The 26,644-nt window shown below is 42.3% G+C and overlaps 1 protein-coding gene across 4 annotated transcripts in view; it reads right to left on the reverse strand.

Moving 5' to 3' along the window:
- PTPRB (protein tyrosine phosphatase receptor type B) overlaps positions 1 to 26,644 on the reverse strand; it is a 121,641-nt gene that overhangs the window by 21,201 nt on the left and 73,796 nt on the right. For all 4 annotated transcript variants that reach the window (XR_013521927.1, XR_013521928.1, XM_002807127.7 and 1 more), the window contains 8 exons: positions 25,395 to 25,664; positions 21,854 to 22,117; positions 19,687 to 19,950; positions 18,390 to 18,671; positions 13,896 to 14,174; positions 13,187 to 13,336; positions 10,799 to 11,042; positions 2,644 to 2,750 (listed from right to left, as the gene is read on the reverse strand). Coding sequence is in view for 2 of the 4 variants with exons in the window: in XM_002807127.7 (XP_002807173.4) it covers positions 2,644 to 2,750; positions 10,799 to 11,042; positions 13,187 to 13,336; positions 13,896 to 14,174; positions 18,390 to 18,671; positions 19,687 to 19,950; positions 21,854 to 22,117; positions 25,395 to 25,664 (1,860 nt within the window). In the remaining 2 variants the exon portion in view is untranslated. The remainder of the gene's footprint in view (positions 1 to 2,643; positions 2,751 to 10,798; positions 11,043 to 13,186; positions 13,337 to 13,895; positions 14,175 to 18,389; positions 18,672 to 19,686; positions 19,951 to 21,853; positions 22,118 to 25,394; positions 25,665 to 26,644) is intronic.

Here is a 26,644-nt window from a genome sequence, read left to right on the forward strand (position 1 = left end):
TGGATCACAAGGTCAGGAGTTAGAGATCAGCCTGGCCAACATGGTGAAACTCCATCTCTACAAAAATACAAAAACTAGCTGGGTGTGGTGGCACGTGCCTATAATCCTAGCTACTGGGGAGGCTGAGGCAGAAGAAATGCTTGAACCTGGGAGGTGGAGGTTGCAGTGAGCTGAGGTGATGTCACTGCACTCCAGCCTGGGTGACAGAGCGAGACTCTATCTATCTTCAAAATATATATATACATTGTGTAATTTGTGTTTTTGTTATTGTGAGGTAAGAGTTTTCTATACGCTAGACACTTGCTCTTATCAGATATGTGATTTGTAAATATTTTCTCCCAATTCTGTAGGTGTTTTTTTACTTTCTTGGTAGTGTCCTTTGAAACACAAAAGTTTAAATTTTGATTAAATCCAAATTATTTTTTCTTTTGTAGCTTTTGCTTTTGGTGTCATAGCTAAAAAGTATTTTCAAATTAAGGTTACAAAGATTTACACCTGTATTTTCTTGTAAAAGTGTTACTGTGTTACCATTAAATTTAGGTATATGAAGTAGTCCATTTTGGAAGCTGCATTTTAAGACCTTAGATTTGTTTCTTCCATGTTGCTTTTCAAGACTCATCAAATCAACACAATCTTTCTTGAATGTGGTTAACATCTTTTTTTTGAATATATGTTTACTGTCTTCCTGTACTGGACTACATGCAATTTTTGTCATGTAACAATATTTCAAAAAAGAAAGAATTGTGTTTCAAAGTCCGTACACTAAATTATAAACAAAGACATCTAAAATCTGCTTAACTATATTCTCATCCCCCTTTGGCTTGAAAAGTGGGAGATTATCCCTATATTTAGCATAAATTGATTGGAATGTTTGTGAGGCTGAGTCATCTTTTGTCATGCAGCACGAGAGATGGTTTCAGCTGTAAAGAACTTCGCAGACCCAGAGGTCAAGCATTGCAGAACACGGGCTACAGGAGAAGGCTGCACAGACAATGGTGTTGAGAAAGAAGGTGATGAAATGATGCTATTCTCAGCCTGGTGGAAGTATTCAGAGACAGGGCAGTTTTATGCCCCGGCTGAAAGTGCCAGAGTTTCAGCTGTACCATCTTGGGCTAGATACTTAATCTCTTGGTGACTCATGTCCTCATCTTTAAAATGGGGATGATAATAACATCTACCTCAAAAGATTGTCATGAAAGTTGGACAAGTTATTTATTTATTTATTTTTTGAGACAGAGTTTCGCTCTTGTTACCCAGGCTGGAGTGCAATGGTACGATCTCAGCTCACCGCAACCTCTGACTCCTGGGTTCAGGCAATTCTCCTGCCTCAGCCTCCTGAGTAGCTGGGATTACAGGCACGCGCCACCATGCCCAGCCAATTTTTTGTATTTTTAGTAGAGACAGGGTTTCACCATGTTGACCAGGATGGTCTTGATCTCTTGACCTTGTGATCCACCCGCCTCGGCCTCCCAAAGTGCTGGGATTACAGGCTTGAGCCACCGTGCCCGGCTGGACAAGTTATTCTATGTAAAATGCTTAAAACTGTGTCTCCATAGAGAAGGTGACCAGTAAATACTAGCCTCTGTTATTACTTAGGCTTTCCCTCTAATATACTCTTTTAGAAATTGTTACTTATAGTCTTTTACATATACAGTTTTCAGCAATACAAAGTCAACACGTAGTAAGCAAAGGAAGAAAACTCACCTGTCTTTCCACTACTGGGAGATACGTATCATTAATATTTTGATGTTTTTCTTTTAGTCTGTTTTCCTGAGCATTTCTGTGTATAAGTATATAAACATTCTCACTTTTAACTGAAAGCCTTTTGTACTAACTTATATTTTGGGTTGTGAAAACTGTTGATTTTACTGGTTTTCATTCACTGTTTAGAAAATAATTCATTTTTAATTAAAAATAATACTGTATTTTCACCTTCTTCTTAGATTAATCCCCTTTCAATCCATTTTTCTAGAGAATTTGTGTGATCCCTTTAATTCCGGGGCCCAGATCAAAATTGCCAACCCAGTGGAAGGCTCCTCTGGTAGGCAGGTTACTATCACTGGCTCTGCTGCCAGTATTAGTCTGGCCCAGTATCTAATCAATGCCAGGCTTTCCTCTGAGAAGGGCATGGGGTGCAGCTAGAACAGTGTAGGTTCCCTCGATAACCCCTTTCTGCTGTTTTCCCATGATCCAACTGTGTAATTTCTGGTCAGTGATTCCAGGTTTTAAATAATTTGTAAGTGTTCAGTTTCTACACAACTTTATCATCTGCTAAGAATTTAAAAATCACATTCTTTGTTCAGCTGTTAATGCTGGGATCCATATTTAGTTTTATAAGCTTTTCCCTGTTTTTAGTTTTGTTTTGGGTTTTTTGGCTCATGAATTTTATTTCTTGTTTGTCGATAAGAAATGTAAGAGTGGAATGTTAATAAATTTCAGTTTAGTTCTGTAATGTCAAGAATTTAAGAATTAAAAACACGGATTGGTTAAAAAAAAAAAAAAAAACCTCAAGTTTTGGTCACATAAAGATTAAGTTCCTAGTGAAAATAAACGTTCCCCCTAGCATCAGCCAATATCTCCCCATTAGAGGCTCCTATAGGTGACATGGGAGTTGGCAGAACATGATGTAAAGGTTAGCCTTACCTGACTCAGTAGTGATGGGCAAAGAAAAAAATGTGTCTGAATAGAGTGGCTTTGTGAATTCCTTCAGGTCCTCATCAAAGAGCTGTGTAAAAGCTCGAATGCTGATTCTGAAAAGAAAATCAATTTATTTAAATATAAATTAGTTGCTGAGCACAGTAGTTGAAAAATGTGTTCAAGGACAAACAGGGTGGTACCTGGTCAATGCATAGCAGGGTAGAATATGAGTTATGGAATCAGACAGACCTGGGTTCATGCATTCATTCGTCAATTTATTCATAAATATTTATTGAGCCCCTGCCACGTGCCAATCACTGTTCTAGGAGTTGCAAGGAACAAAACCAAGTCCCTGACATTCCAGAGATTACATTCTCATGGAGGAAATCAGACAATAAACACACAAATTCAGTAAATCAGATGAACTGTGTGGTATGAAAAAGAAAAGAATGGGGTAAGGAAGATGGAAAGCAATGGGAATAGAGCACGTGGGACTGCTTTATTCAGAATGGTAGTGATGGAGGCAGTGAGTGAGAAGTGCTGGATATACTGAAGGGAGAACTAAAAGATTTGCTGATGAATACAGAGTATGGATGATCCCACATGTTCTGGCGGGGAACAACTGGAAGAATGGAGGTGTCATTTACTAACATGAGGGAAAACTATGGAGAAGTAGATTGGGGGATTTGAAAGATCTGGATAGATCAGTTGTGGGGGAATTAATTCTGAGATGCCCATTAGAGCAGTCAGGTGGCCCAAGTATCAACATTATTATTGCTATTTTAACTTCCATATCTCCTCATCTTTTAGCACAATTTTTAAAATATCATTTTATTTAAGAATATTCTAATATCATATTGATCGTCAATAAGAAATGTTTGTCAAAGGCCTTCTTTATAAATTGTTGAAGTTACAAAGAGAGGCATGGTCACTAGTCTTGGAAACGTGAAAGACAAAATACAAAGGAATAAAGCAAATAGCAAACGAAGAAAGTGTATATACAATGGCAAATGAGGAATAGTAGAATTTGGAGGAAACTGTGCGTGTGGGCATAGGAGGTGAGGTGGCTGGGAGCAGAGAGCTCAATGAAGAGACTGCTATGATAATCGGGCCAAGGACACGGGGCCCTGGCCAGGAGACCTGGCAATAAGAATGGAAAGAAGACTGTGAAAGGCACTCAGAGGAGGATCTAGGTGGGGCCCAGACTGAAGAGGAGCAGGGAGGAATCAAGGGCGGCCTATGACTTGAGCTCACGTCACTCAGGAGAATAGTGACATCATTGATGAAAATGAGGAGAGAGGCCAGGCGCGGTGGCTCACGCCTATAATCCGAGCACTCTGGGAGGCCAAGACAGGCAGATCACCTGAGGTTATGAGTTTGAGACCAGCCTGACCAACATGAGAAAACCCCATCTCTAACAAAAATACAAAAATTAGCCCAGTGTGGTGGTGGGCACTTGTAATCTCAGCTATTTGGGAGGCTGAGGCAGGAGAATTGCTTGAACTTGGAAGGCAGAGGCTGCAGTGAGCCAGCCTGGGTGACAAAGCAAGATTCTGTCTTAAAAAAAAATGAGGAGAGAGACTGGTGAAGGAGGATACGCTTTGCTTGGAATATACTGGATTTAGAGGGACAGTGAGGCATGGATTTAGAACTATCCAGCTGACACTGGAGTTATTCCAGTCACCTGGGCAGAAGAGTTGCTGAGGTAGCTGTCCGCGTGTCCATGTGGGATAGTGCCTGAAAATCAGCTGGTCCTAAATTCTATAAACAAGCAAGATGCAGCTACAAACACACAGATTTGTAACCTCTGCTTGAAAGAGAAGCCTGTGATTCCCCATCAAAGGACCTAAGTCTCGTGCTCTCTGCACAAGTCAGGCCAGCCTAGAGGGCTGCACTCAATTTCTGGGGGCATATTTTAGGATGAATTAGAGATCATTTGAGGTGATTGACCTGAACAATGATAGAGAAGACTTCAAGGGACATCATATAGTTAGCTTCAGATTTAAGGAAGGCTGCCATGTAGAAGAGGAGAATAATGTGATTATTTTTCTTCTTGAAGGTAGAATTAGGCTCAGTAGGCTGAAGTAATAAGGAAGGAGGAGTTTAGGAACATTAAGTTGTTTTCTAACAGTAGAATATGAGCCACCTCCTAGGTTGTGAGCTCCCAGTCACTGGCGGTGGGAGGATGGGGGTGGGATTCAAATAGAGGCTGGAGGAGAACCAGTCCCAGGGAAGATACAGGAGGGCATCACTGCACTATGTTAAAGACTGGCTTGGGTGACTTCTTGAGACCCTCCTACTGTGAAGATTCTCTAACCGTATGGGTGGAGAATTAGGCTTGGTTTATATGGAAAAACTTTCACTAGTGTTACTTTCAGTTCTAAGAAAGTGACCAGAATTACTCCTCTTTCTTTTTTTTTAAAACATCTATACTTCTTGAACCCAAAGGTATCTGGGCATGTGCTGTGATAATGCTGAAGCAGTACTAGGCCAGGGAAAATAGTTCTGACCCTGCTTCCTCTCCTCCTAACTCATGCCCAGATCTGAGTGTAATCCTGAAAAACAAACATCAAGATGATATTGGTAAATCACATCTTTAACTTTCATCTCCAAAAGACCCATTTCAAGTAAAAAGGTGTTCTTTCAAGAATAACAGGCTGTCAATGGAAGTATATTGAGAAATGTCCACAAAGTGTAACCAGCAGTCACCACACTTTAAAGGGAAAGGTGAGGAGTTGATGTGTGTTGCTAATTTTGGAAGGCAAGCTATGCTAAATACTAAAATACCAATGCCTTGGCAAGTGTGTTGCTAATTTATTATACGTTTAAAAATTGAGTGTCTCTGATAAGAGTTTCTTATTAATAAGTGTGGAAAGACTTTTTTTCTCCTTTCTGTTCTTTTTTTTTTTTTTGGAGACATGGTCTTGCTCTATCACCAGGTTGGAGTGCAGTGGCACAATCAAGGCTCACTGCAACTTCCATGCCCCGAGCTCAAGTGATCCTCCCACCCCAGCCTCCTGAGCAGCTAGGATTACAGGTGCACACTACCACACCCAGCTAATTTTTGTATTTTTAGTAGAGATGGGGTTTTACCACGTTGCCCAGGCTAGTCTTGTACTCCTGGGCTCAAGCAATCTGCCTGCCTTGACTTCCCAAAGTTCTGGGATTACAGGTATGAGCCATTGCACGTAGCCAGAAGGACTTTTTCAAACATGGCTCTGTTTGATCATGTTCAGCCTCTCCAATATAATAAGGAAGCTTATTATATTACTTCAGAGGTTTGGAATTTGAGGCTAGGAGAGAGTCCATGTCTTCCCAAGATCACACAGAGAGATGATGGAAGAAAACTGAACTTCATATTTCTGGCTTCTGGTGCAGACTCTCTTTTCTTATTTCCTCATGGTTTAATTTTTGGTTAAAAGCAGTTACTTCTGGCTGGGCACAATGGCTCATGCCTGTAATCCCAGCGCTTTGGGAGGCTGAGGCAGGCAGATCACATGAGGCCAAGAATTTGAGACCAGCCTGGCCAACGTAGTGAAACCCCATCTCTACTAAAAATACAAAAATTAGCCAGGCGTGGTGATGCCTGCCTGTAGTCCCAGCTACTGGGGAGGCTGAGGCACGAGAATTGCTTGAATCCAAAAAGTGAAGGTTGCAGTGAGCTGAGATCATGCCACTGTACTCCAGCCTGGGCAACAGAGCAAGACCCCATCCGTCCCCACCGCCTTCACACACACTCTTTCTCTCTCTCTCTCTCTCTCTCTCTCTCCCACACACACACACACCTCCCCCACAGCTTTTGTAGGAAGGATGTAAAAAGAGGCTAGGCTAGGAACAAGAAGATCTGGGGTCTAGATCTCTCTCTTACTCCATTGCTGGTTAGTTGAATGGTCCCTAAAGTTCTTTATGTCTCATCTGTCAAATGAAAGTGTTGGCTACTAACAGCCTTGACATGTTCTGCTCTGAAGTCACAGGTGTAAACACAAAGTACTGAATGGATACAGATAAATAAGGACCTTTAGGAAGGAGATAATGACCTAGCTTAAGTCCAGCTTAAAATCAATGGGTCATCAGGCACTCTTCCCTTAAAACTTTTCCAAAAATGAAATAACAACTACTTCCCTCAGCCCAGCACTTAGCACCCACCCACAATCCTGTCCTGTCCTATCCCTGTCTACTCCTTTTTACTCACCCTCTGTTTGAAACTGGACTGTTTGTTCTTCTCTAAACAATTTGTATATTTAAACCTCCACACTTTGACTCCCACTATTCCTTCCACACTGAATCTCCTTCTGTCCCTATCTGCATATTCCTAAATCCTTTCCTATATTTTAATTCCTGTGTTTTAATACATCCTTTGAGAAGCCTTCTGAACCTTCACAGCATTAATTTTCCTTTATTCCTTATATCCTTCAACATTTCTGCCACTATTTCACAGACGTGGCTTCTTTCTCTCCCCACATTGTAAGCTCCTTGAAGGCCGTGGCTCCACGTTATTTATTTACCACCCAGCAACACCTACTCCCAGAGAAGGCAATAAAACATATGCTGAATATATTATAGCAAGATAATTATGAATATGACAAAATAACATGAATAAGACACTATTTTAATGAACAAATATCTGATAGAATTTATTCCATTTTAAATGTGTCCAGAATCAGAGTTCTATAACAGAAAATTAAAGATCATGTGGTTCAATTTCCCTCATTTCAAGAAAATGAGGTCAGGAGAAGCTTACCACCTGTCAACGGTCACACTGCTTTTCTATTTAGAATAAAAACAAAACCAGACCAGCATTTTGCTAACCTTCCAACTCCCTCTCCTCATAATGATATGCCCTTTCTCTTTCCATATGAAACAATGGAATAATACATATGAATTACAGGAACCCAACAATGAATAAAACACATTATATCCGTTGATACAATAAACTTGCATATCAGCTAAACCTGGCATTTCCTGTTCTTCTCAACCCTAATTTTTCTTTTTCCATGCTATTTCCTGTCCACCTATTCCCTTTGGATAAAAGGATGCCTAACAACAAGGAGGGCCACTGTGGTGATGATTGTCTTGAGACAGGCAGAATTCTGATGGACTGAGTTCAGCAGCCACCACACAAGAGACTGATTTGCACGTGGTTCTCTGATGTGCTTTAGGAGACTATACCTCCTATCATCAAGCATTATCTGTCTGGCAGGCTTTTAACAGGATTGAACTAAACATATATATTGGAGAAATATAGGAAAGCTGTGTTCTGGAAAACGAGTAAGTACACAGAGATGATGAAGCCATAACACGAATGCATTACTTTGTCTTGGCTCATTCCCGTATTTTTTCATAAACATTTCACAAGCATGTCTTTTGTGCCAGGTACTTGCCATATTGTTTTGTAACCAGTGACACATCTGTCTCCCTTGTTGGACTGTGAGCTCTTGCAGGCTAGTGAAGAGGGCAGGTAATTCAATAAAAGGTTAAATGCCACTGGTCAGCGTAGGATTGGAGGAATGGAGGGTGTGCTGTGGATGTGGACGTGGAGCTCATGGAGCACCCAACTGCCCAGCTGTGGGTTGACAGGATAGTGTGGGTGGCTGAGGGTTGAGCTGGCTTTTGAAGTGTATAGAGAATTCGCCAGCCAGATAAGAATGGAAAGCATCTGCGAGTGAAAAGACTGTGAAAAGAGAGTGAAAGATGCAAAGGCTCTGCCATATAAAAGAACCATGTCACATTCAGGGAACTCCAAGGAGTGAGGAGTAGCAAGAAGCAGTGGGTACCTGGAGCAAATATGGTTGGAGACAAAGCTGGTGAGGCAGGCAGAAGAAAGCCGGGCTTAGTGTGCCCTGTACTGGAATCTGCTCTTGCTCTTCTAAGGAATAGTGAATAATCTAGAAGGGACATGACTAGGTTTGATCTGCCACATACTCAGGACTACTACTCAGGACAACTTTATGGTGCTTTGCAGGTGAGGAAGGTGAGGGTTAGAGAACTGAAATGCTGCTTACAACGTAACACAGTTAAAAAGTGGCAGAGCTGGAACCAAATGCAGGGGCTCTTCCAAAGACCTCCACTGCTACTATGGGTGCTGGGAGATTGCTGGACTCTGGTCCGGACATACATTTTTCCAGCTTCTTATTCTCTCTCACTCTCTTTGAAATTTAGTCATGAGTTATCTTCACCTCTCCTGTCTCCATAAGTAAACAAACAAAATCAGCCTCAATTTTCCAACTCAAAAAGAGAAAATAGTCCTTAGGTGATTTTTGCTCAAGTTTCCTTGAGCCCAGGTAACCAAGGAGCTGAGGCATCTCTTAATTCTTTTTCTTTCTTTTTTGAGACAGAGTCTTGCCCTGTCACCCAGGCTGGAGTACAGTGGCATGATCTCAGCTCAGTGCAACTTCCACCTCCAGGGTTCAAGTGATTCTCCTGCCTCAGCCTCCCAAATAGCTGGGATTATAGGCATGCGCCACCAGGCCAGGCTAATTTTCGTATTTTTAGTAGAGACAGGGTTTCCACCATGTTGGCCAGGCTGGTCTCGAACTCCTGATCTTAAGTGATCCACCCACCTTGGCCTCCTAAAATGTTGGGATTACAGTCGTGAGCCACCATGCCTGGCTGCATTTCTTGATTCTTATAGAAACTGATAAATCCTGGTTTTCTGATCTTTCATGTTTCTCTTTTGTTCTTCTGAAATCTCATTTCCTTTAGGTAGGCTCATATGGTCTCTTTTTGAAATAAATATCAATAAAAAGTTTGTGTGTGTTTAATCTGGAGGTGCTGACCTCGCCTGGGAGGCAGCAGCAAGTATCTGGTGAGTCCTGGGCAAAGGTAGCTATACAGAGTTCCTGCCAAAACTGAGTGTTTTGTTTCAGGAAAAACATGTCTGACTTTTTTGATGTGAGGGAGGGCTAAGAACTTTCTTGGTATGATGCTATGTCATAGTCTCCTTTTGGAACTGGCAGGAGAATTTTCTTTTTGAGACCTAGGAGTGATACTCCAAATATGTGAGAATCAATAAGACCTCAGCATCAACAAACCAGATGGACAATGGCCCATGGAAAACCTAATTTACTGCCATATTGGTGAGGTATCAGCTCTTCCAACATCCAACAGAGAAGGTACATTCTCTGCAGAAGTAATAATCTTGGATGTCTACACCTCTACATCCTACACAGTAGCCTCGGTTCCCTTTCTCTTGAGGATGCTGATTAGGATGCTATATGTACCTGCTTTCTGAAAACACAGTGCAGAGCAAGAGCACCGCCAATTCCTAGGGCAGAAGAGCCTAGTGGCTGCAGTAATGTTTCCTGGAGCCAAAGCCAAATAGCTACTTCTTTTCATTTGTCATCTCAGTGGGAAAAAAGGGTGTCCCCATTCATTCAGGGGCCTCCCCTACCTTCCAGAGTTCTGTCTGGACCAAAGAGCACTTCTATCTTTACCTGCCTTAGAAGGTAAGCAAGGGAGTATAATTTCAGTTTGCATTATAAGCAGATGACATAACTTCATATTGTTTAGATCTTCCTAAACTCAGTCTTTTTATTTGGACATTTTCACAATAATGAGCAAAGTAAAGCATTGGACTCATATTTTAAAAAGTTGTTGAAGGGCCAGGCATGGTGGCTCACACTTGTAATCCCAGCATTTTGGGAGGCTGAGGCAGGAGGATAACTTCAGATCAGGAGTTGGAGACCAGCCTGGCCAACATGGTGAAACCTTGTCTCTACTAAAAAGATAAAAATTAGCCAGGCGTGGTGGTTTGTACTTGTAATCCCAGCTACTGGAGACGCTGAGGCAGAACTGCTTGAACCCAGGAGGCAGAGGTTGCAGTGAGTTGGGATGGTGCCACTGTACTCCAGTCTGGGCAACAGAGTGAGACTCCATCTCAAAAAAAAAAAAAAAGTTGTAGACGGAAGAACAATCTATTAAAAACCTTCAATTTTTCCATTAATGTACTGGAGCTTTTGCATATTGATGAAGTCCCTTTAAACACATTACCTGCAAGTGGAGGCAGGAATCCAGCTTTTATAAATTACCCAGGAAAATGCAGAGTACTCTTGTAACGTAGGTTATTAATCTACAGAAGCTCACATGCATCAGATGCTCAGAGAGCTGAGTGCCAAGTAATGTAGCATGTCCCTTCTAGCAAAACAGTGGTAATAGATCTAACCTGTAGGCAGTGTGTGGCTTCAGTGGTCCATCACAGAATTTTTGCTGAGTGGGATCGCATTTTCCACCTAGGCTCTCCATCTCTGCTCCAAGGTTAATGTTAAAACTCTTGGAGTTGCTGTCAGGATTTTCAGCACATTTGCTGGCAAAGTAATTAGTCTGATACACCTGAATGGAAGCATTGTGCCTGTATTCCAGGTAGGAAGGGAGAGGGTGCTGTTGTTCTGGCTTCAGCTCATCACTGCCTGGAGGAGAAAACCCACAGTTAAAGACTGCCTTTCTTGTGACTTAAGTGATTTCAGTGATTTAAAATTACGTTTCTACAGCTGCCTCCTCATCCATTATCTCTGGCCATTTCCAAAGTACAGATTCTGTGATCTCAAAAAACGATGTAAAATTCTCCTAATAAATTTTACTTTTTCTAAAATACATAAAAATAAATACTGTGTCTATAAAATACACACACACATACAAACACACACATATATCTCATCATTTTCCTAGGAAATAGAATGAGGGTAGCTCATTGCATTAAATGATAGCACGTCTCACAACTCCAGAGTGTTGGCCAACTCCCATTGTGAGTCAACCAACTTGATAAACTCTCTGCCAATAACCACTGTAGTTGAGCTAATAAGGAAACCCCTATGACCTGGGAAATAGGAAACAGATAAGAGAAATCATGTCCTAGGCCAGAGTAGTCATCCCACAAGGGGTGTTCCACATGCCATGCCTAGTTTGCTCATTGCTCTGTGTGTGGCTCTCTGTTATCTTGAGTACAGTTTAATCCTGGTCTGAATTTGGCCCCTTACTCAGAGCACTTCCCAGAACTCTTCCCCTGTCCACCCAGCCTGTTGTGTGTCTTGGCACTGCAAACCAGTTTTGATGTTGGCTAGAGAAAAGCATAAGTAGAAAGATAAATACTATAGAGATCAGATGCTATTTACAATGAGCTTCAAGGAGTGGTGTAATGGCGGTTTATCATAGCATCCTGGACTCTTGTTTAATAAGATTTGCTCATAAGTGGGTCTTAGAAATACTTTGTTGGCAGTAGTTAAAAAGGAATGTTGTCTTTAGCATGAGTATATATACTATAAATGGCATTTATGAGAGATGGATTGTTTTCTTAGATAACCTGGAAATCACAGCCCATCTCCATGGACATCAACAATAGAAACCTATCTGGCTGGGGAATGCAAGGCTACTTTCTGGGGTGTGACTTTTTGGTTACCATCTTACATGCATGTAGTAAAACACTGTCTTCACTGCAGTCTAATGAAGTCTAAAGTCTTTCCACAGTTCACCAATTTATCTTCAATTATGTGGTATGAGAAAATCTGGGACGTACCGCTGACTCTTGAAATTATTTAACTAATTGTCATAACCAGATTTAGTACAATTAAATAAACTGTGAAAGCACATAGACTATCAGATATGTGAGCCTAAAATACCTGTGAGCCTAGAAACTGCCTCAGAGTTTGTCAGGTTTCAAGTTTCCCCCGTACCCACAAATGGGTCATAATTATCAGGGATGCTTAAGAACCTCATGCAGCACCTTAAACAGTATAAAGATACATAAGAAAGGTAAACTATATTAATGTCATTCCAGGAAAAAACATCCCTTTTGGAGAAATAACACACAAGACCTCAATGGCACATACATACATGGACAGGTGTGCCCCAAATGCAACGCTCTTACAAGTGGTTTGACAAATGCTGGTTTAATAAGCTTGAAAGCTCATACTTAGTGGTTGTATGGGATGTTGTGATAACTATTCCCTAGACTTTGTCTTATCTGTAGGAATTAGGTAGGTATTGAATAATTTAGAAAACCAGAGAATGAAACATACGATTCAAAAATTCAGTGGAGAAGGGAAAAATGTTTCTCATGAACATCTTTTTCTTCTTTTAAGCTTTTGGTTATTTTTGTGACTTGGTGGGTGGTTTGCAAGCGTATGATCAGATGAGATATTGGGACAGGGAGGAGTGAAGACAGTTGAGGCATATTCGGGTTTAACAGCAGAACAAGAGTAGTGAATGAGACTGACCCAGGAGTGAAGAGTACTGAATAAGGCATTACATGCAGTGCACTTCCAATAGTGCATGGCACATAGCAAGGGCTCAATAAATGATGGTTATTGTTATTATCATTGTGGTTGCTATTATCCTTCCATTTAATAATTAAACCCAGAGGATAAAAGGCTTTACTGCCCAGAGAGCCTTTGAGCAGCTTTTTCTTACATCTCCCTGTATCCAGCAGAGATAAGGCTGAATGAGACAAACATTTTCTACTTAAGTTTCTTGAAACCTTGTTACAGAAAGATCTCCCACACGACCTTTGAGAAAGCAATTCTGTGTCTCAGAGTGGAGTTAACTCATGGTAACTTACCATCAGCCTCTCTCACTACCACTGTGAAATATTTCACAGCTCCATTGGTGTCGCTGAACCAGCTGCAGTTGACAGTAAAGTTGATGGAAGATTTGCTAATTAGCACATCTTTTTCATTCACACGAATGTGTGGGGGTGGCGGAGGGGGGCCTGGAAAAAGAGGTGGGGAAAGAACCAAGAGGGGTCACAACTCTGCCTTCACAGCATAAACAACAGTTAGTGAAATGAAGGATTCTACTCTCTTGCATCAGACTGTGTGTGTGTGAGCATGTGCCTGTGTTTAATGCTGTAATCAAGAAACTCCTCCCCCTCTCCTGAAGGAAAACAGGCAGAGGAAGTGATTTGCCGGTGGCACATTAAACATAATGAAAGAGGCAGCTCTTCAGCAGAATTTCCTGAAGCTGTTGCTTCAAATTGCTTAAGAGCTCCATTATCGCTCTAACTATATGAGGCAAAGTGATCTATTTAAATACTAACTCATTCAGGTACTTTAAGATCTTCTAACTTGTTTGCTGTCTGGGTACTTTACCCAGAAAAATGTTTCTATTTCATGGAGGCTTTTAAGTCCCCCTCCCCAAGTAGCAATCAGATAGGCTTATGCAAAAGTGAATTGTATGCAAGTGAATAGCGGTGATGGATGTGATAGAGAAAGGTGCACGCCCTTCACGCAGTGACAGGAGGCTCCGTGCACACCTCCAGGGACACTTACGGTCTATCATTGTGATAGTGCTGTCTTCAACCACCTCACTGGTCATGCCGGCCGACTGCACTTTGATGGATACCAGGTACCTCTTATGGGGCACTAGCATCATGATGTTGAGCAGAGATTTTTCTTTCTCCAGCTTTCTAGAAAACTCAACTTCTTGGGTGTCCATTTTCCGGCATTCAATACTATAACCATCAAAGTCAGAATCGGGAGGGATCCAAGAACAGGCAATGGCTGTGGAGTTCTGAGGCCGGCAATGCAGGTTTTGTATCTTGTCAGGCTCTAAAGGAGACAGAGGAGCCAACACTTTTCAGAACTCTGAAAGAATTTTTTTTCCAGCTCCTTTGGGTCCAACTAGCTCTGGGATCTAGGTATAGGAGGGGCAGACAGGCAAATACAGAGTGTCGTGGCTCACCAAGCAGAGACACATGAGTACAGATCTCCCAGGGAACTAGGGCTCGGGTGGGAAAAGCTGGAGGACAAGAGTGGACAAGTCTGAGTAACAGTTCAAGACTCCAGGGGAGCTAGTTATGGGGCCCTCCACACTTCTGTGAGTTTTAGCTCCAGGAGCTCAACCATGTTCTCACAGTAAATCTCAAAGAAAAATCCCCTGGTGCTTCTGAAAGCGAGGAACAAAATAATTGTTTTGAAACGCCCTAGAGCACTCTGACCTCGGTGGGCAACTAACCAAAGCCTAACCTGCTGGGGTTTTATCAGAGCCTAACTGACCTGGGCGAGGGGGACAACCCAACCCCAGCCACTTCAACCATCCTGCCCACCTCAGGTGGGGCTAGGGCTTGCTGAGAAGAACCTGCGAAGTTCACAGCCTGGAGGCATAGGCTTGCTAAAAGACTAGACCTAATCAGAGGACCAGAAAGCACTTCTCCTCCCTTTTGCTTCATCATTGCCTCACCAAACACCAATTTACAGCAGTTCCTGTTACCTTGCACGTCATATCCAGTTATCAAGAAAAAATTACCAGGCCTACTAAAGGAAAAAAGTTATAGCTTGAAGAGACTGAACAAAGATCCAGAATCCAGAACAAGGATGCCAAGTCAGATATGGCAGGAATGTTGGAACAGACCAGGAATTTAAAACAACAATCTCTAATATGTGAAGGGCTCTAACGGAGGAAGTAGACAACATTCAAGAACAGGTGGGTGATGTCAGCAGAGAGATGAAAGTCCTAAGAAAGAACCAAAAAGAAATGGAGATCAGAACACTGTGACAGAAATGAAGAATGCCTTGATGGACTTATTAATAGGTTACACGTGGCTGAGGGAAGTCTCCGAGCCTGAGGATATATTTATAGAGACCTCCCACACTGAAAAGCAAAGAAAACGAAGGCTGAAAAGCAGAGCAGAATATCCAGGGACCATGGAATAACCACAAAAGGTGTATCCTACACAAAATGGGAAGACCAGAAAAAGAAAGAAAGGAAATGAAGAAATATTGGAAACAAGAATGACTAAGAATTTCCCACAAATAAATGTTAGACACCAACCACAGATCCAGGAAGCTCAGAAAACACTGAGCAGGATATATGCCAAAAAAAGCTATGCCTAGGAATATCATTTTCAAACTACAGAAAATCAAAGATAACGAAAAATTCCTGAAAGAAGCCACAAAGGGAAAAACAACTTACCGCTAGAGGATCAAAGGTAAGAACTCTGTTGTCCTCAGAAGCCACGTGAACAAAAGGAGAGTGAAATCTTTAAAGTGTAGAAAGAAACAAGTACCTACTATGTGCCAGGTGCTCTTCTGGGGACTGTGAACAGTGCAGTGGTAAATAAGACATTAGCTCTCACCTCCAGGAATGGAAATGAATCCAAAAATAGCCATGACACAAGGTAGAAAGGAAAAGGTACCAGGAGAAATGGGGAGAAAAAGTGCTATGTGGGGTGACACACAACTTTCAGCTGCTGGCTATTAGTGATCAACAGGAGTTAGTAAAAGCTGTAAGGCAGAAATGACATCCTGCCAAGATATCAAGAAAGAGGCATTCTACGTAGCGAAAACCACAAACCCAGGTACCAAAGGAGGAGCTGCCAGGAATGGGATGGCAGAAAACTGGGAACTCCAAATCATTCATCATGATCGAAGCATATTTGTGAGAAATCGAGTACTGGAATGATTTCACATCAAAATAAAAAACTTCTATTCCATTTAAACATCTGCGATTTTGGATTTTCTGTTACCCACAGCCTCACCCAATCCTAATGAATACAGTCCTTGAAAAAGAAAAGCAAAACCAGTTCCACCAGTCATCATTCCTCATAAAACACAGCACAGAGCCTCTCTTCATGCCAGTTTTTGTCCTCCGGGGCATGCCCCCATTTGGTAAGTGCCTCACTTAAATTCTAGCATCCAGGACTGAATACAACAGTCCAGTTGGGATCTATAAGCCCAGCCTCTAACAGAGTTATATGAGCTCTTAAACTGAGCACCTGTGAGGCTGTTGGGAGAGGCAGTCTTAGTCTATTGACCCCCATTTGGCTGTACAAGAAATGGCCCTTGAGGTTAAGATACTTCCTTATCAAGTTATCGAGAGCCTACACAACCTGTGCTGGGCTTACTGCCTTGTGTGGGAATATCTTTCCCAGTTGCAAGCTCAGTGTAGGCTCTTTTGTTCTGCTTAAGCATGTGGGTCACATGGCAGATGGCTAACACCTATGCTATAGCTGTCCTCTGAGGAGACAGGACAGGGTCCTTCTACTGGGGCCAGAGAGGGTGCACTTAGCCAACTGCCCTGCATTTGCTGCCGGGAGAGACCATACACAATGTACCCTTCTGTTTTCTGTTGTTGTCAGGGTTGAAGACAGCAGGTGCATCTCTGGGCAACCACTGCAGCTGGCCGTGGAGGACTGATGCATACTGTTGAGGCTGATCTTACTCTGTCTCCTCTCTATGTAAGGAAAGCTTTGTTCCATCCAGGGTTTGCGTTGTGTTTCCCTGGCAACTCTAATACCAGAGGCAATGGGCAGAAGTGTTTAGAGTCCTTCCTTGGGTCTGGTAACCAGTGCAGGGTGTTCTGCTTAACAGATTTCGTGAACACAGCCCACAGTCAGCCACTGAAAACGCATCCTGAGCTTGCCATAAACTCAAACTCTTAGTTCTTTTTCACATATTTCTCCCGACACACAAATAACTGCTCTTTGGATACAATGGGGCAGAAAAGTTATACCTGTTATAGTATTAATGCTTATCACAAAATAAAACAGCTAGTGATTAAATTTCTAACTTTCAACTATGTGTTTTGTTAACAACTGATAACTATCTGATCTGATCCTGGAAGCTACTTATACTGGGCATTATTGAAACATAAATATTTGGATTAAAGTTCCTACACTGAAAATTTTCTTTGTTTGAGGGTGATAGTATCTAACCCAAAATGTCTTTGGGAAGAAACTGGTATATGCTTCGTCACTGAAGTTTTTTTTGTTTGTTTGTTTTTGAGATAGAGTTTTGCTCTTATTGCCTAAGCTGGAATGCAATGGTGAGATCTCGGCTCACTGCAACCTCTGCCTCCCGGGTTCAAGCAATTCTCCTGCCACAGCCTCCTGAGTAGCTGGGATTACAGGCACATGCCACCATGCCTGGCTAATTTTTTGTATTTTTAGTAGAAACAGGGTTTCACCATGTTAGCCAGGCTGGTCTTGAACTCCTGATCCTCAGGTGATCCAGCCGCCTCGGCCTCCCAAAGTGCTGGGATTACAGGCGTAAACCACTGTGCCCGGCCATCGAAGTGTTTTTATCTCAGGGACATACATCAGTATGTCCTAACTATGATCCCTCTGCTTCCAGTTTTGCCTCTTTCATTCTATTCTCTACACTGTACCCAGAGTAACTTTCTGAAGTGTAAATAATGATTATGGTATCTCTGCTGAAATTGAGTGACTCTAGTTGATTCAAAATGAAGTTCCAAGTTGTTACCATGGGATACAAAACATTTTATGATCTGATTCCCTTAATCCTCACCTTTTATGCTCTGGCCAAATAAACTTCTTTCTGTTCCACTATTAGTAGAGCTTCCTTTCTCCCTCCTCTCTAATCCTGGAATATTTAATTCTCTCTACCTGGAATATTCTCTACTTCTTGCCCCATCTCTACCTGGTGAATTTTTCCCTTTAGGTTTCAATTTGGATGTTTCTTTTTCCAAGAAGTTCTCTAGTATTGGGTCAGATTACCCAACCAGTGTCTCTACAGTATCATGTACTTCCCTCATCACACCAAAAATACATTGTCTATTTACACATAGTATGTCCCACTTAATTGTAAGCCCCATGAAGGCAGAGAGAGATTTTTTCTTTGTTGTCCGTTGTTGTTAATGTTGAATGAATGAACAAATCTACATAGACTTCTGCCTAAATTCAAATCTAACCAATCCCATGTAAAAATATGGATTTAAGTAAGATGTTGAACATATTTTAGTAAGATGTTGAACATATATTTCCTCTCATTCCATTTGAGAATCAAGAGTAGCAAAACATGTCCTACTTGTCCTCACAGATCCAAAAATCGGTTTGCTGTAAGTTTTCCAGGAATCACCACTGACAGTCTTGACACTGAATTGATAGGATCTCCCTGGACGAAGACCATACACAATGCGTCCTTCTGATTTTCTGTTGTTGTAGGGGTTGAAGACAGTAAGTGCATCTCTCGGCAACCACTGCAGCTCAAAGTCGTTGTAGTCTGTCCAGTCTGGGGGCCCCTTCCATGTGATGGCCAAGGATGTGTTTGCAATGTCAGCAAATGACATAAGGCTGGGAGGACTTGGAGCTGAGTAGGAGAAAGCGAAAAATCACATAATCACATCCATGCCGTAACACATACAAATAAGATTGCTGACCAATGTCAGACACAATTTTAATGTGCTTTGTAAGAGGAGGTAATAATATAGTAGCAGGAACTTCCATTAATAGTGTTTATTATGTATAAGGCACTGTCCTCAAGCATTTTATGTACTTTCTTTTTTTTTTTTTTGAGACTGAGTTTTGCTCTTGCTGCCCAGGTTGAAGTGCGGTGGTGTGACCTTAGCTCACTGCAACGTCTGCCTCCCAGGCAGCTGGGATTACAGGTACCTCAGCCTTCCAAGTAGCTGGGATTACAGGCACCCACCATATGTTTGGCTAATTTTTGTATTTTTAGTAGAGACAGAGTTTCCTCATGTTGGCCAGGCGGCTCTCGAACTCCTGACCTTGAATGATCTGCCCACCTTGGCCTTCCAAAGTACTGGGATTACAGGTGTGAGCCACTGGGCCAAGCCTCATGTACTTTTTCTTAAATATTAATAGTCAGATCTTCCTTACCAGGGTGCTGTGGAGCATGAGTGTGTCCTGAATGGGTTACAAGTGTGTGAAGGTGTTAATTCCATCAGATTTTGGGGTGCAGGGCTGAGATCCACAATAATATTCAATTGCAGAAAGCCTTGTTGATTAACCCCAGGGTGGCACACAGGTGTCTATGTATGCCCATGACATAAAAACAGCTAGGAAGCACTGGGGATAGCCATGCAGTGATGATGTACATAACTATCCCCACTTTGCAGATAAGAGAACTGTGGCCCAGCAATGCTCAGTGACTTGTCCAGATTCATAGAGCTTAGCTAAGGATTTAGCTCTTTTGGACCAAAGCCTTGTCCTTTATCTATTATACCACAGTTTCTTCCCAAGTTCAGGGGCTAGCACAGCGTATATCATTATTGGCTTTATCTCATCATTAGAATCATAATTAAAGTGTGTCTCTGGAAGCTACTTCCCACCATCCCTTGGCTATTGGCACCTGGTCTTCTCACCTGTTCTGCTCTCCGCTGTGACTTTATTGCTGAGATCTCCACTGTGAGTTACCACCCACAGTGTGTACTTCCTTCCGGGAACAAGGCCGTGAAACCGCCACTCTGTCAGGTGCTTGTCTTTCCAGTTTTCCTTCTTTGTGCCATTGGGATTATAGAGAATCAGCTCATAAAAGTCAAAGTCCCCGGAGGCTGGACTCCAGCTGAACCAAAGGCTGTCTGTCATGTTCCGATTGGACCCCCTGAGATGACCCACGGAGGCTGGAACTTAAACAGAAGAAAAATTCTTACTTAGCGTAAAAGAGAAGCAAAGGCATTTTGGCCCACAGGTAAGAATATATGCTATGCTGGGCCTATGGGTGAGTTGTACATATTGTAGTCAGATCTTGCCTACATTTCAGGCCATTTACCTTTAGGGGCATATGGACTAGAGATACAAGGCAAATTAAAACAAAACAAAACAGGTGGTGACTTCTAGATGCTTGCCACACCTGCCCTGATAAACATGTAAAATGATGTCTTCATAAATGATTAATCATTGTCACTTAGCTTATAAAAAAGGCTGAGAAAATGTACATACAAGGTTCCAGCTCCTCCCAGTGTGGCCTATCTCACTGCAGCCACCATCCCATAACACCCTTTTTGGGTCTCTTTATGTCTTCTCCACCCTCCTTTAGGTTCTCAGTTCTCTTGTGCTCTTTCTTATAAAATCTGTATTAATACAACTTCCTTTAGGGAAAGAAGTGTTAACAGTCACTCCTAACATTGTATAGATTAGTCATGCTGCCACCCATCCCAATAGCTTTGCTATTCTTTGGAGAGTGAAGACTGTTGCCACATTGAGGGACCTTTAAGCACCGATGAGCAGGTAAGGAAAGATGTGCAAAGGGCAGGATGCCTTGCAAATGATGACATCTAGGTAATTGTATTTGTGGTTTAGGCTTATAGCTGTTCTTTTTCACTCCTTTCAAAAGTCAAACTGAGAACTTCTGTTGGATGCCCTTGGAATACATGGCTCCTCTCATCTTTAGGTCTCTGCCGAAATGCCTTCTCCTTTCTAAAGCAGTTGGTTGTCCTGCCAAGTCACTATCATGACTCATCATTTTTTTTTTTTTCATAGTATTTCAAAGGCATTCCCAAATCATTTCCCTTGTATGATCTGTCCTGGTCCTCTCCCCTTCCTGCTACTGCAGAGTTCTCCGAGGGCAGGTCCCTTGACTGTCTTGTTCACTGTCATATTCCAGCAGTGGGCTATGTGCCTGGCACAGAAGAGCACCTAAAAACTATTGTCAAATGAGAAAAAAGAATTGTATAGGTAGGCTGGGCATGGTGGCTCAGGCCTCTAATTCTAGCACTTTGGGAAGTCAAGGAAGAGGACTGCTTTAGCCCAGAAGTTCAAGATCAGCCTGGGCAATATAGGGAGACCCCCATCTCTACAAAAAATAAAAATGAAAAAATTACAAGTTTGTCCTGTGTGGTGGCATATGCTAGTAGTCCCAGCTACTCGGGAAGCTGAAGTGAGAGGATCACTTGAGCCCCGGAGGTCGAGGCTGCAGTGAGCCATGATGGTGTCACTACACTCCAGCCTGGGCAACAGAGCAAGAACTTGTCTCAGAAAACCAAACAAATAAAAATAGAAATTGAATAGTAGATAAAGGACTCAAGTTATGGGAAAAGGGTAAATTCTGTTTCTTATTTGCAGCCCAGAGAGATGCCTCTCACTTTCCTGGAACTCTGTGTTTTCATTTCATCTCGTGCTATGTTTCCAGTTCACAGCAGTCACTGTCTGTTTGTGGAATTCGTGTTTGCCCTTCTCTAGTCCTGGTCTCCTCTCCATCTATTTCTTGTTAGAAAGCTTGAATTAAACTACAATTGGTTACAACGCTCTTGTCAGTTTGATGGCAAGAGGAGGAACCACACTCATTTTTAATCAAACCCTAGGAAGTAAATAAGTGGAGGCAAAAGAGCAGAAGCCATTGCAACAACGGGCCACAAATTATTCACACATAATCAAAGGTGTGCGGTTTAGTGTCAAACAGCCTGAAAGTCACAAATTGCATATAAAGCCACATCCTGAATAGAATAGGAAACTACGAACCAACCAAGGAAAAGCCAGTGAATACCCGGACAATTCCCCGGCTATTCATTACTGGTTGGGTCTTGGTCTTACCTGTTCTACCAAAGATGAAAGATTCATTAGACAGCTCCCCACTGTGAGTTACAATCACCATTTTGTACATTCTGCCTTGTAGCAAGTTCTGGAAAGAGAAGCTCTGGACTTGCGGATCAACTTGCGCTCTCTCCTGGAGATTCCCATCTGGGTTGTACAAAAAGATGTTGTACCAGCTGAGCTCCCCCTCTGAGGCGGTCCAGCGGAAGGACAGGTGCCTGGTGGAGTTCTCTGTGATCCTCAGATCTGTGACAGCTGCTGGGACTGGAAAAGAGAGGAGCAAGAGAATGAGGGAGGGAAATGCAGTGAGGAGAAGGGAGCAGGTGGGAAAGAAAGGGAAAAGCAAACAGAAAGAGAAAGTTGGATTCAGTGATACGGGAAACAGAAACAATAGGAAAAGCCAAAAGCATTTTACAAAAAGCTCCATGTTAGAATTTTGCAACCCCTTTTGGACTTCCGTGCTACCTCTTGGCAAGGTCAAGTGCTGCTAGAGACTGCTTCCTTGCAAACTGCTGGCACAGATGCTGCCTGATTCCTCAGAAGGCTTAAGATGCCAGTAGAAACAGAACAGGACATCTGTCTTGATTTCACATGAGTTCTCTTTCTTCCACCCCAAATGCTCTTTCTCAGGCTTTCTTTGCTTTCTCCTCTCCTTTTGCCAGGCCCTTACAAGTTGTTATTTCCCACGGATGCATCCTTTCTTTCCTTCATATTCTACAGCACTAGCTGAGCAATCAGTCTCATTCAATTTATGGCTTTAACTAGCATTCTGGTCCAGATCTTTTTATGTCCAGCTCACTTCTCTTCTGAGCTCAAATCCGTATTTCCAAATGCCTATGGTCGCCTCTCTCTGCAAGTCATTCAGACTTCTCGAACTCAGTACACAACTGGACTCTGGATTTTTGCCTGCCCTCTCTCCTCCTGCTTCTTTTATCTCAATTAATGGCATCATCTTCTACCAGACATCCCAGGTAGAAACTCTGGAATCTTCTGTTCCTCTTTCTATAATCTACTCAGCCCCCAAGTGCCACCTTGGCTAATGCAAAAATATTTCTTACTATATCCACTATTCCTCACCAGGGCCCCTGCATTCGTTCAGCTATTGGTCCTTATCATCCTGTGACTGCAGTCATGTCATTACCCCCATACCTGTTCAACTGCATCCCCCTATGCTCATTCTCGCTCACTCTGTTCCAGCCATAGGGGCCTCTTTACTGTTCCTCCAGCAGGTCAGACACACACCTACTTGGGGTCTTTGCCTTGCCATTAGCTCCACTTAGAAATTTGCAAATATTTGCATGACTTTCTCATTTCTTTCAGATTTATACACAAATGTCACTGCCTCAATGAAGTCTTTGGGGACTGTGCTATCTAAAATTGTAAGCCCTGGCCGGGCATGGCGGCTCATGCCTATAATCCCAGCACTTCGGGAGGCTGAGGAGGGTGGATCACCTGAGGTCAGGAGTTCAAGACCAGCTTGGCCAACATGGTGAAACCCCGTCTCTACTAAAAATACAAAAATTAGCCAGATGTGGTGGTGTGCACCTATAGTCCCAGCTACTCTACTCGGGAGGCTGAGGCAGGAGAATTGCTTGATTCCAGGAGGCAGAAGTTGTGGTGAGCCGAGATTGTACCACCACTGCACTCCAGGTTGGGCAACGGAGGGAGACTCTGTCTCAAAAAACAAAAAAAAATTGTAAGCCCCTTGACCAGGTGTGGTGGCTCATACCTGTAATCTCAACACTTTGGGAGGCTAAGGCAGGTGGATCTCTTGAGCCTAGGAGTACGAGACCAGCCTAGGCAACATGGAGAAGTCCTGTCTTTACAAGAAAATACAAAAATTAGCTGGGCATGGTGGTTCATGCCTGACGTCCCAACTACTTGGGAGGCTGAGATGGCAGGTTCATTTGAGCCCAGGAGGCAGAGGTTGCAGGGAACTGAGATTGTCCCAGTACACTCCAGCTTGGGTGCCAGAGTTAGACTCTGTCTCCAAAAATAAAAAATAATAAACAGATAAAATTACAAGCCCTAACTCTTGCTATCCCACTTTCCTGATTTAATTTCCTTCTTAGTCTTTATTACCACCCAACCTCCTATATCTTTTACTTATTTTGTTTAGTGACTTTCTTTCCCACTAGATTATAAGCATAATGACCATGGGGAATTTTTATTCACTTCTGTATATTCAGCAGTTAGAACAGTGCCTAACCTATAGTAGGTATTAGATAATAAATAAGTTAATAGGTGGATCTCACCTCCGATTCATTTCCACTCAAATGATTCCCCCATGCACTTTGATTTCTCTTTCTAAAGGTACAACTTTTTATCAAAACAATTACTCTCTGGCTAAAAAATTTGTATTGCTTATAGGATAAAGAAAAAGCCTCCTGAGGAAGACTACCAGGCACCCTCTAATTTGGGTCTAATCTGTCTTTCAGCCTCACCTTTCCATCATGCAACACACATTTCAGCCACCCACAACTTCTCCTTTCTCCTGTTCATACCTCCTGGCCTTTGCACAGGACAGGCTGTCTGTATAAAGTGTTCTACCTTCTCTCCATATGGAGAATTCTTCTTGACAGTACTGAAATGTCACTTTTATGAAGATCTCCCAATTCCACCTGACCTTCATGCTTCCCTGAATGCTGGACATCCCTCTCTTATATGTACTTTTTATCACAATGAATTGCCATTATTTGTCCATGCGTCTGTCTTGTCAGTCACCTCTTTAAAGGATAAGAAGCATGCCTGATTCATTTTTCTGTCCCTGTCAACATAACCATCCCTGCCTTCTGACCTATGTACTTAATAAATAAGTAATCAATCAATTAGGCCAATGTGGTTGTCTGAATAATGACCCCAAAGATGTCCATGTCCTAATCCCCAGAACCTGTGAATATGTTACCTTCTGTGGCAAAAAGGGCTTTGTAGATGTGATTAAGTTAAGGATCTTGAGACGAAGGAATTATCCTGGATTGTCCGGGTGGTGACCAAGGTAATCACAAGAGTCCTTAAAAGATGGAAGAGGGAGGCAGGAGAGCAGAGAAAGTGATGTGAGGTCACATGCAGAGATGGGAGCAATGCCATTGTTGGGAGGGGGACATGAGCCAAGGAATGTGGGTGGCCTCAGAAGCTGAAAAAGGCAAGGAGTGGATTCTCCCCGCAAAGTCTCTACAAGAAACACAGCCCTGATGTCTTGATATCAGTCCCCCAAAAACAATTTTCAGATTCTAACCTTCAGGACTAGAAAATAATAAATTTGGGTTGTTTTAAGCCACTAAGATTGTGACAGTTTATTACAGCAGCAATAGCAAGCTAATAGCACCAATATTAATGAAAAATCAGACTCAGAGTGCGGTGGGCTGAATCCTGTGTGAATAGGGCAACTGACATGGAAGTGGTAAATCAGGGTGAATGTTCCCAGCATGTCAAGAGTTAGATATTGTCTCCCAATGTTGCTTCATCCCTCTCACCCTATGGCTCTTACACAATAGTAAATACTGGCAATACGTGATACAGAACATTATGCTGTGCTCATTACCTGTTCGGCCTTCAGTCTGGGCTTCCTTGCTAAAGAGGCCTCCACTGACAGTGAGGATCTGTATCTTGTATTTCTTTCCTGGTGTTAGATCTTCAAATCTGTGTTGCTTAGTAGTAGCTGGCTCTGATGTGTTGCGCAGAAGGATTCCGTTATCATTTAGGAGCAGGATATCATATCTTTCTGCCACACCGGCAGCTTTTTGCCAACTTACTATTAAGGAATGACTGCTGTATGCATTGTCTGCAATTACTCCTTGGACAGACGCTGGAACTGCAGAGAGACAAGTGGAGTAACAAAATACATGTTCTATCACTTAGGGTAAAGTAATCAATTGAGAAAAACTCCTGAATCAACTGCGGGTAGAAGATGATGCATTTGCTTTATTCGTGTGGCATTAACACTTTCTGTGTGCCCTTATGGAGAAAAGAGGAGAAAGGACTTTTTTGACTTATCTCTACAACTACTTTGATTTTCCATTTTTCTCTGAATTTAAATAGGAGCTCAAAGTTAAACAGATGGAAGTTAGTGAAAATGGCCCTGATAAATATGCAGAGTGGTGCATACCTATGAATCTGGAGAGTGAAGAATGCTGAACAAGTTCATATTCAGTGAATGTGGGTTTGACAGCTGGATTACACCTCTTGTTTGGACTTTTATTGCTAACATTAACTAAGGTCAAAACTTCAAGCCTTGACTTTAACAGTAGTATATACTAGTATGTGTACTATAGCTAGATGTGAAAGCGAAATAGTACTCTTTGCTATTATAATATAGAATATTATAACATTTGTCTCATTCTACATAATCTTCTTCGATTTTATCCATGTCCATGGTTTGAAGTGTCACCCATAAGGTGACAGACAACTCCCAAATTTAAACTTTCAGTTCAGATGTTTCTCCTGCTTTTATAAATTACACCTTTCCCTGAATGTACCACAGACACCCAACACTCAGGACGTCCAAATGGACTCCTCATCTCCCTCCCGCAATGTTCCCATTGTCTTTTGCTTCTATCTCTTGGTTCAAGTCAGAAACTTCAGTTGTCACCCTCACCCTTGTACATATAATCAAATGTGAGCTTTATTTCTGTATGCTAAATCTTCTCTCTCCCGAATCTAGCCACTCTCTGTGTTCTGCCACTACCTCAGGACCTATCACATTCCTTAGCAAGTATAAATGGGACCTTACATTATTGCAACTGCCTCTTGACCAGTCCCTTGCTTCTTTACCTCCCACTTTTTCAATCTGCA

This window comes from Callithrix jacchus, chromosome 9 (genome assembly GCF_049354715.1).
Source record: "Callithrix jacchus isolate 240 chromosome 9, calJac240_pri, whole genome shotgun sequence".
Lineage (NCBI taxonomy): Eukaryota > Metazoa > Chordata > Mammalia > Primates > Cebidae > Callithrix > Callithrix jacchus.